The sequence below is a fragment of the Penaeus monodon genome, chromosome 16 (assembly GCF_015228065.2).
Source record: "Penaeus monodon isolate SGIC_2016 chromosome 16, NSTDA_Pmon_1, whole genome shotgun sequence".
Taxonomy (NCBI): Eukaryota; Metazoa; Arthropoda; class Malacostraca; order Decapoda; family Penaeidae; genus Penaeus; species Penaeus monodon.
The window spans coordinates 41,534,336-41,544,335 of record NC_051401.1 but is presented as its reverse complement, the minus strand read 5'-3'; the positions used below and the strand labels follow the sequence as shown (position 1 = coordinate 41,544,335).

Below are 10,000 nucleotides of genomic sequence, written 5' to 3'. Positions count from 1 at the left end.
TTCTTTGTGGCTTAGTATGAATCACTGAAATACATTATTCTAAAAAGTTGGCATCTCCCTTTTATTGTTGCTTTCTGCACTGTCTATAGATCAGCACAGATGGTATATATATTAGTATATCTATCTATATGTAAACAGAAGTCTCATATATCTACTCTGCAGAGGAGAGCAAAAACGCATAGTAACTGTATGGTCACTATTGCTATTGTTGATATATAATGTCCCTGTTTTATTAAACTTTTGATATAGCTGGATATATATTCCACTACTTTATGTAACACACCTTTTCATTCTGTCTGTATTGTCTGCAGGTGTTGTATGTGCATACAGCAATGAGGCATCATTGGAATATGTTAGAGAATCATTAGAAAAGTCACTCTTAACACAACTGGAAAGTGAGGAATCCACTCCAACCCCTCCCATCACCGTCCTATTTGCTCCTGACCCGGACCTGGACCATAATGCAGCACAGCACCTGCATGATGAGGGAGCAAAGTTGGCTGACAGGTGAGAACATGTTAGATTTTGTGTCCTGTTGTTGTCTGGTGCCAGTGTATGTGTTCATGATGATGATGATGATGATGATGATGATGATAATGTTGTTAGTGATAATGTTGATGATAATGTTCATGATGATGATGATATGGATATCACATAGAAGAGATTAGATGTCTGTGAATGTCTGCTAGCTTTAGATATATAATTTTGAATTTTGCTGATAGTATTCTAGCTTTATGTCTGTGCATCTTAGTTTTATGTTGCATTGTGTAATAATTTGAGCTTTAAAGTGAACTCTTGTGTATGCCCAATTTGTGCAATGAATGTCAAATCAGCTTACTAGAATGCTAATTGCTGAAGTTTTTCTTAACCGACTTCAGATATATGTGAACTAAATGGCTAACCCTAATGCTATCCTAAAACACAGTCCCCCTGGCAGCTTGCAATGCACTTTCCTGGACGTTGGTCTGAGTGTTGGGGGCGGCGAAGGGCGGAGGTTCGACAGCAGTTTGGTCACGAAGGCGCTGCGCTCCTTAATCACCAGTATACAGCATCGCAATCACTCCCTCAATATCTTCAATTCTGCAACATTACCCAGAGATTCACAGCCAGATATCAGGTGAGGAATAAGGGACCTTTTTACTTTCATCTAGAAAGGATATAGATCTACCTTGATGAATATATAGTGTTGATACTCACCATAGAGACATTGAATATATCAAGTGTATTGATATGTGTTTCGAATATGCAGATTGGTATTTATATTAAACATTAATGGGTATCATTTCCAGAATCATAATGTGTATGTTATGTGGAGACCCTTACTCAGTGGAGAATGTGTTGAGCCCACTACTAAGTCACCAGTGGTGTATTGTAACTGGCGAACAATCCATCTCACTACAAACATTCCTAGGTAAGTGATTTGCATATTTTGCATATTTAATTTTTTTTCTTGCTATTTTTTCGTAATCCTTTGAAGTTTACAATTTGTTAAAGCTTGGTTGTTTATTGCCAGATAGCCTTTTGGTAGACCTGGATATATTGCTTTTAAGAATGGGTAAAGATGAGAATTGTTGCATTCTTCCAATCACCCATAAATGAGTACCCAAATTAACACTCTTACAGATGACTGCAAGCGTCGTGTGGAGGTAATAGTGTCGTCCTACCATGGTGCCAATGCTTTCCGCGAAGAGTTGGTTCATGGTTTCATCCTTGTGTACTCCACCAAGCGCAAGGCTTCACTAGCTACACTCAGGGCATTTTCTGCAAACATTCCCAATCTTCCTATCCAGGTACAGGCTTTTGTCTACTGATGGAAATGTAATTTTCCCCCTGTTTGGCTATATATATATATAAAATATATATGAATAAATAAATGAATATATATATATATATATATATATATATATATATATATATATATATATATATTTATTTATTTATTTATTTATTTATTTATTTATTTATTATATATGTGTGTGTGTGTGTGTGTGTGTGTGTGTGTGTGTGTGTGTGTGTGTGTGTGTGTGTGTGTGTGTGTGATGTATGTGTGTGTGTGTGTGTGTTGTGTGTGGTGTTGTGTGTGTGTGTTGTGTGTGGTGTGTTGGTGTGTGTTGTGTGTTGCGTTGTGTGTGTGTGTGTTGTGTTGTGTGTGTGTGTGTGTGTGTTGTGTGTTTGTGTGTGTGTGTTGTGTGTTGTAATTGTGTTAGGTATAGTTAGTGTGTGTTGTGTAGTGTGTGGTTGTGTGTATGTAGGTGTGTGGTGTGTGTGTGTGTTGTGTTTGTGTGTATAGTATAAGTATATATATATAGTATAAGTATAAGTATAAGTATAGTGATAGGTATAGGTATAGGTATAGTATTAGGTTAGGTATAGGCTATAGGTATAGGTATAGGTATAGTATAGGTATAGGTATGGTATATATATATATAATATATATATATATATATATATATATAGTTGGACTAGTACTATACTTGTATACCTATACCTATAGACCTAAACTATACATATAAATATAATATAATACAATAACTATATACACATGTGTGTGTATATTATATTTAATTAATTTATGTATATTATATTATATATATATATATTATATAATATATATATAATATATATATAATATATTATATTATTGTGTGTATGTGTGTTGTGGTGTGTGTGTATGTATATGTATATGTTATATGTTGTAGTGTATTGTGTATGTGTGTATATGTATATGTATATGTATATGTATATGTATATGTATATGTATATGTATATGTATATGTATATGTATATGTATATGTATATGTATATGTATATGTATATGTATATGTAATGTATATGTATATGAAAAGAGAAACAGCCACATTAGAAAATGGCTGTTTCTCTTTTCATCTTTGTGTACACGTTACTGTGTTTGTGTTTGTGTATATGTATATGTTTAGGTTTAGGTTTAGGTTTAGGTTTAGGTTTAGGTTTAGGTTTAGGTTTAGGTTAGGTTTAGGTTTAGGTTTAGGTTTAGGTTTAGGTATAGGTATAGGTATAGGTATAGGTATAGGTATAGGTATAGGTATAGGTATAGGTATAGGTATAGGTATAGGCATAGGTATATTATATATATATATATATATATAATATATATATATATATATATATATTATATTTATTATATTGGGTGTGTGGTGTGATAATATATATATATATATATATTATTATATATATTAGTATATATACATATATGTATTATGACATTATGTATAGTATATAATATACATATAATATAATATTAATATATATACATATTGATATATATACATATATATATAATATAATATATATAATATATATAATATTATATATATATATATATTTATATTTTATACATATATATGATAGATATATATATTATATATATACATATATATATTATATATATTATATATAATGTATATTATTATATAAGTATAATATTTTATAATAATATTTATATATTAAATAATTTTATATATACTATATAGTATATTAAAATATATATTATATATATATAATATATATATAGTATATAATAATATATATATATATATCATATATATAATATATATATGAATATACATATGTATATATATGTATATATTATATATTTATATATATATATATACATACATACATACATACATATATATGTGTATATATATATATATATATATATATATATATATATATATATATATATTCCATTGTGTTTACCAAAATAAAAAAAAAAACTTTTTTCATTCTAGATTCTGGCAATGACGGACACGAGCAGTGCATCTGCATTTTTTGGATCTGATATTTCACAACAGCTGATTACTGAGGGTAATGCCATAGCTGACAGACTACAGGCACATTTTATGACATCTACTGCAACTTGTCAGCAAAAGAGTAAGTATTTAAATTTGTTTAATTACAGATATCATTATGTATTTTTGGTCATCATTCTAAGCTTCTTATTTCAAGTTAAGTTTACACCTTTATTTATTTATTTCATTTATTTATTTATTTCATTTATTTATTTATTTATCTATTTTATTATTATTATTTTTTTTAGAATAAAGGTTCATGTAAAAAATATTTCTCACTTAGAATGGTAAATGAAATCTTTGTCATTGTCAGTGCACAAAAAATATACATTACCCCTTTGGATCCAGGTTCCTTTCTGCTTATTAGGTATTAGGCTTAAATGGCAACCCTCCTGGGTGTGTGCCTTGTAAGCCCAGCCCACAAGAACACTCATGCGTAGCATCAAGACTCCTGTCCTTCTCTTTAAACTGTTTTTCTCTCCTCCTTTTTGCCAGTTTCTAAGATCTAAATTTGTCATGCTGCATTAAGATCATAATGTACTGTTTTTGTTGAGCAGACTCTTTATTATTTCTTCAGGTAGTCTGCAGTCTAAATACTACTGTGTCATTTGTGTCATCATTCAATTTTATGTAACTTAACCTCCTCTGGATCCTTTGCATGGAAATAGTGTTTTCTCTAGAGCTGATACTCTTCCAGCCATGGATCACAGATTTTACATTACACCATCATTTGTGGATGAAAATGCAAGAGCTTCTTCCTAAATGCCTGCTGAGTTTAATCTACCTCTAAGAACATTGTGCACTCATGGAGAATCATTCCCTTCATCCTTTCCCTCAGCTGAATTTTCCATAGCGGGACATTCCCATCACTCTGGCTCTCTGCCTAAGTTTTCCATTATGGCATATTCCTGTCACCTGGCCCTCCACCAAATTTTTTCATGACATGATGGTCATGTCACCTGGATCCAATGGGTTAACCATGATAAAAAAGAAAAAACCCTTATACTATTGTTTTACATATTAATCCTCAAAATCTTACTTCCTTTCTGCACAGCTGCTTTCTACACACCATTCTTTAAGGAGGTGTGGGACAAGAAACCAGAAATTGAGCAGGCCTTCAACATGGAGGATCCCTCTGGCCTCGATGACTCTGGGGAAGGCACACTGGAGCGCCCACCCCATCATCACCACAGGAGCATCACGCTGCCGCCACCAAGACGAAGCCTCCCACCCAGATCCCAGTCTGCGGAAGGGTGGGTCGAGTGCGTTACGTTTGGGTTATCGTTCTTGGGAGAGACTGAGTATTTGAAGTTATCATATTGTTATTATTATTTTTTTTTTCCATCTTTTTGCACCATCATCAGGTTAATTTTCCATGTTATAGGAGCAGTTCAGAGATCTACGAGACTGTGCCAACAGATGTTTCTTTAGGGGATGACCTGGATGAGCCTCTTTCACCAGTATTCCCAGATGACCAGCCTCTCACACCTTCGGACGACTCGGACATCTATTCCCACATTGATAACGACGAAGAGGAACACCTCATGAAACCCTCGCAACTCAAGAAGCATCAGAGATTTCAGCAAGGTAAGGTTTTCAGTGTTTCACACCATCTTTTTTTTTCTCCTATTAAGGATTTTATAGAATGTTTGTGTGTGGTTGTCAAAAAAAGAGGAGCTGCCGTGTCATTATTTTTATTTTATTTTATTTATTTATTTATTTTTTTATATAAAAGAGCAACAGGCAATATGTTGTGAATTTTCAGGTTGCATTGGCTTTTAATAGCTATTTTTATAAATTCTTATTATTATTTTTTTTTTTTCCTTGACTTGCCTTCAAAATTTTCCAAAAATAGATGAAAATAGGAGCTTTGTGTTTTTTTGTATGCTTTCAGGTTAAGAAGAAAGAAAGAAAAAAATTGTTTTCAGGAACTTGGTGTGTAATTTGCTTTGTGTTTCGTACTCTTACAAGCAAGCAGGTGTATCGTCATGTACATTTTATGTAGGAAAAGAATAGAGGTAATTGGCATTTTCCCCCTCCCTTTTTATAGAGTGATAGAAGAATAGAGGAGTGATAGCTGTGACTATGCAATTGTCATACAGTAGGTACCTCCAAAAGAGTCTGTGTACATAGATAGACTAAAAAGCTTTCTGAGATCTTACAGTTATCGAGGTGAAACAGTAAGCAGCCAGTGAGTGAAGAATCATTTTCTATTCGTTCAGTATTATTAGATTGCTTATTGAATAGATAGCTCACATAAATGTCCATTTATTTACTTAAATATTTAGTGCTGTAAACTGCTTATGATTTTATATATATTTTTGACTGTTGTGTATGTATAAACAGGTTTGTGCAATTTTTTCCCTTGCCTTTGTCTTTCTTGTGTAAATGTGATAATGTGTGTGGATGTGACCGTGATTATGTGTGTATGTTTGTGTGTGCATTGTGCACATGTGTTCATAATAATATGCAAGTGTGGGTGCTTATATCTTTATTACTTTAAGTCTGTCTTTCTCACTCATCTTCAGTGTATCTTAGTCTCTCTATTTTTCTGTCTATATGTTTGTAAATGTATAGAAGTGTTAAATGTGTGTTTGCAATTGTTTAGATTTAAGTGCAAATGAGTACATGCTTTTGCTGAGTGTCTGTTTGGGTGTATACCCAAATATGTATGTTTTTTACTTTTATATTTCTATTTAAAATTCCTCTACTAATATAGGGGAAAGCAAAACCTTTTTTTTTTTTACTTATCCTACATACAAGTTTGGTTCACTTCAGTATAAGTCGATCTTCTCTCTCTCTTACATTTTCTGAAACTATAAGGTCTTGTCGCTTTATGTACATTTCTGATAATTTGTTCCCCCATGAATTGTTTTGACAATATCATGATTGAACCTGGTTGACATTCTTCATTTCCTTTTCTCATAATTACTTTGGTCTGCTTTTCATATTAATAATAATCTTACAGTACATATACTCTTCTTCCCATACTTTATCCCTTTTTTGTTGATTATTCTTATTTTTTAGGTAATTTTTTGTTATTGATTTATTTTTTTCTTTATGTACTACCACAACAATGAAAAAATGACATCTTTTTAATTATTGAAGCACCCCTCAGACACATACATTTATCTTGTACAAGCTAATAAGTGTGTATGTGCTTAAATAATTCTACAGATTTTCAATGCAAATGAGAAATTATGCATTATATGTGAAATGATTGGCACGCTTGTATAAGCAAAGATTGATTTAAGTTATAAAAACAGTATAGTCAGTTAATATCTTCATAAATTTGATGAATGTAACTAAAGAAGGTACGGGCCTTCAGAACATGTGCTTGATATTTTTTAAGAATCTCAAATTTGTGATTACGTCCTGTTGCATGATCCTTTGCAGAACAAAACTGGATTAGCATCATTTTTATATTGATAATTACTATATTTGGATTATTGCTGATTGTTCATTTATTTTCATATTGGCTTCTATAAGCATGTACTGAAAAAGTGTTTCTTAATATAAAAGCATTTTCTCAGAAAATAGAACTCCTTTTGTGATTTTAAACTGTTACAATGTCTGCCCATATGCAGTTAATACTTTCATTTTTGGCAATGTTAGAACATAACTTTAAAAATTACAGTGAATAAAACCAAGCAGACAAATATGTTTTATCTATATGGTATAACCATTTATACCTATCTTTATTACATGGATATGTAGTTTATTATATTCCATTTCAGTTGATATATTTTTTATGCTTAATCTCCGGGTCTTTTTCCTGTGGATCAATTATTAACTTTAGGTTACCTTATTCTTCCTTAATTTTATTTGATAAATCCTTAAGTTCTTAAATTGATTTTTATATTTCATCAGGTTTCCCAGTGGCAGACCTATTTTTCCTCAAATATGTTTTAAAAGCAGACACTACTATCTGTTTCATCTTGGTACTTGATCTCTCCTTGTACAACTGTAACCAAACCAACATTTAATTATTTTTTATATGTACAAAGATAAGAAAAGCAGTGCTGCTGGACAAATTTACTTTCGTGAGCATCGGATAGGTACTAGGCTGTAAAGATGATAAGATGGCAAGCATTTTCTCGTTAACTGAACAAAGAAGGTGGAGCTGTCAGGATACTTTTATCTTTACACAAGGGCCAGGGAAAAACGAAGGATAGGGGAGAAAAGATTTTGTGGCATTTTATGAATAGGATCTGTACAGCTAGTGTTGTTATTTACAATGTTTGTTTTTTTTAATACATTTTTAACTAGTGAAAAAGTGTATTAATTTTATGTATGTATTTGAGTTGCTTCTATGAAAAATTGTTTGTCACTATGTCAGGAAGGAATGTGTAGATAGCATTTTATATATATATATATATATTTCAATCTTTTCTGCTTGGGATCATAAGTAGTAGGTTTAGGTAATGAATATGAGCTTTATATTTTTCTTGCAACATTGCTGTTGGCTGATTGTTTGATCATTGTTGCTGGACACTAGCTTATAGCATGGCTGTTTTGATTGTTTACATCTTAAAGCTTAATTAATTGTGCCAGGCTCCACTCCTGCTAGTGCCATTAATTTTCCTTACATATGATTGTCTGCTTTAGAGTGATTGTCTAGTTTCCATTTTCTAAATTAATTTTCGATTTAGCTTTCCAATTGATATATATTTCTACATATATAAAACCAAATCATAGATTTTTAAGAAAACAGTAAATTAGTATTTGCCAGGTAATTCAGCAAAAGTCACCGGCAAGGATTATTTCCTCATTGTGGCTATAACCTTGATGTTACAATGGTAATGCTGATAGTTGCAGGAACAGAGAACATTTTCCTTGACTTTGGATCCAGATTATGAATATCTTCAGAAATACTGCTATGGATTAACAGTGTCATTCCTGTTTACTGGATGTATGATATCTTCAAGTATTTGTTATATATTAAGAGTTATTTATGTATTATATAAAAAAGATTTGTTTAATCCTTCTTAGCTCACTCATTGATATTAGTGTATTCTAATGCAGGTTCTGGAACATGGATATAAGTATAGGAAACAAGTTCATAAAGAGTGAGCAATAGTTTACAATAATTATTTCTTTTTCTATTCACTGGGTAGTGTGCAATGTGCTGTGGTAGTAATTGATTTACCTTTAATGTGAAAACTATAGTATTAGATGTTTAAACAGACTACTATTCTGTAATTTTCATAAACTTAGACATTGTAATCTGTATTGTAAGATAAATGTTTTACATAAATTTTTTTAAATAGAAAGTAACTTCCCTCATAAGGACAGCCATGTGCCCAGAAGCTGATGTAATTGTTAAAATGGTTTATTATCACATTTAACCATCCACCATAATATGGTTTGTTCGTTACAAGATTTGCTTTCCTGGAATTCAGATAATCACAAATTGTAGATGAACAAGCTTTAGAAACATAGTCGGGAATCTTAAATAAGCATGGCTTTTAAGCAACTCTCAGATAGTTCTAGAGTTAATGACTAAGCTTACCCATTCTTTTATTTTTAGTTTTGATATGACTAAGCAAGACTCACATTTGGTTTGACTTGATTCAGGTGACTTATTGCACAAGACCATTTCATTTGCACTGGGTGACAGAGACCAGCAAGCAAGCAGCCAGTAGAGTGACGATACTGCTCTCCAACAAATCCTGAAAACGTGTTATTTGTCTTGGATTGTTAGACTTCTTAGATTTTAACTGATCCAAAATTTGTGACAGGACCTTTGCATGTAGAAACACCAATATTGATTCCTGTAACAATTGTACTGTAGCCTCATTCTGTAAATCAATCACAAGAGAGCTGTCTAATGTTTTTAGATATTTCATACACCTTGTGAACACCTAAAAATATGTATGACATTGTATATTTGGCTTTTGGAGTATGATACAAAAATTTGTATGAAATATTATCTCTAGATCAGAGTGAAAAGACTTCCAGGAAAAGAATACATTGCCAAAGGATGTAGTAGCATGAGTAAGAAGCAAGTGAAGTAAAATAAAATCATCCATATATTCACTTCTTTACATGAAGTTGAAGTGGAATCAATAGAAAAATTGTAAGCGAAAACTTGAATAATAATGAAACGTCATTGAATACTTTAAGCACCAAGTTGCAAGTCACTGATGATTTTTTATGTATGAACAAAG

The 10,000-nt window shown here is 31.6% G+C and overlaps 1 protein-coding gene across 1 annotated transcript in view; it reads left to right on the top strand.

The window, feature by feature from the left end:
- LOC119583052 (rho GTPase-activating protein 190-like) overlaps positions 1 to 10,000 on the top strand; it is a 175,780-nt gene that overhangs the window by 120,900 nt on the left and 44,880 nt on the right. Inside the window, 7 exon segments of the mRNA XM_037931564.1 lie at positions 312 to 507; positions 926 to 1,117; positions 1,290 to 1,411; positions 1,624 to 1,790; positions 3,771 to 3,912; positions 4,885 to 5,083; positions 5,221 to 5,417. Coding sequence (XP_037787492.1) covers positions 312 to 507; positions 926 to 1,117; positions 1,290 to 1,411; positions 1,624 to 1,790; positions 3,771 to 3,912; positions 4,885 to 5,083; positions 5,221 to 5,417 — 1,215 coding nt within the window.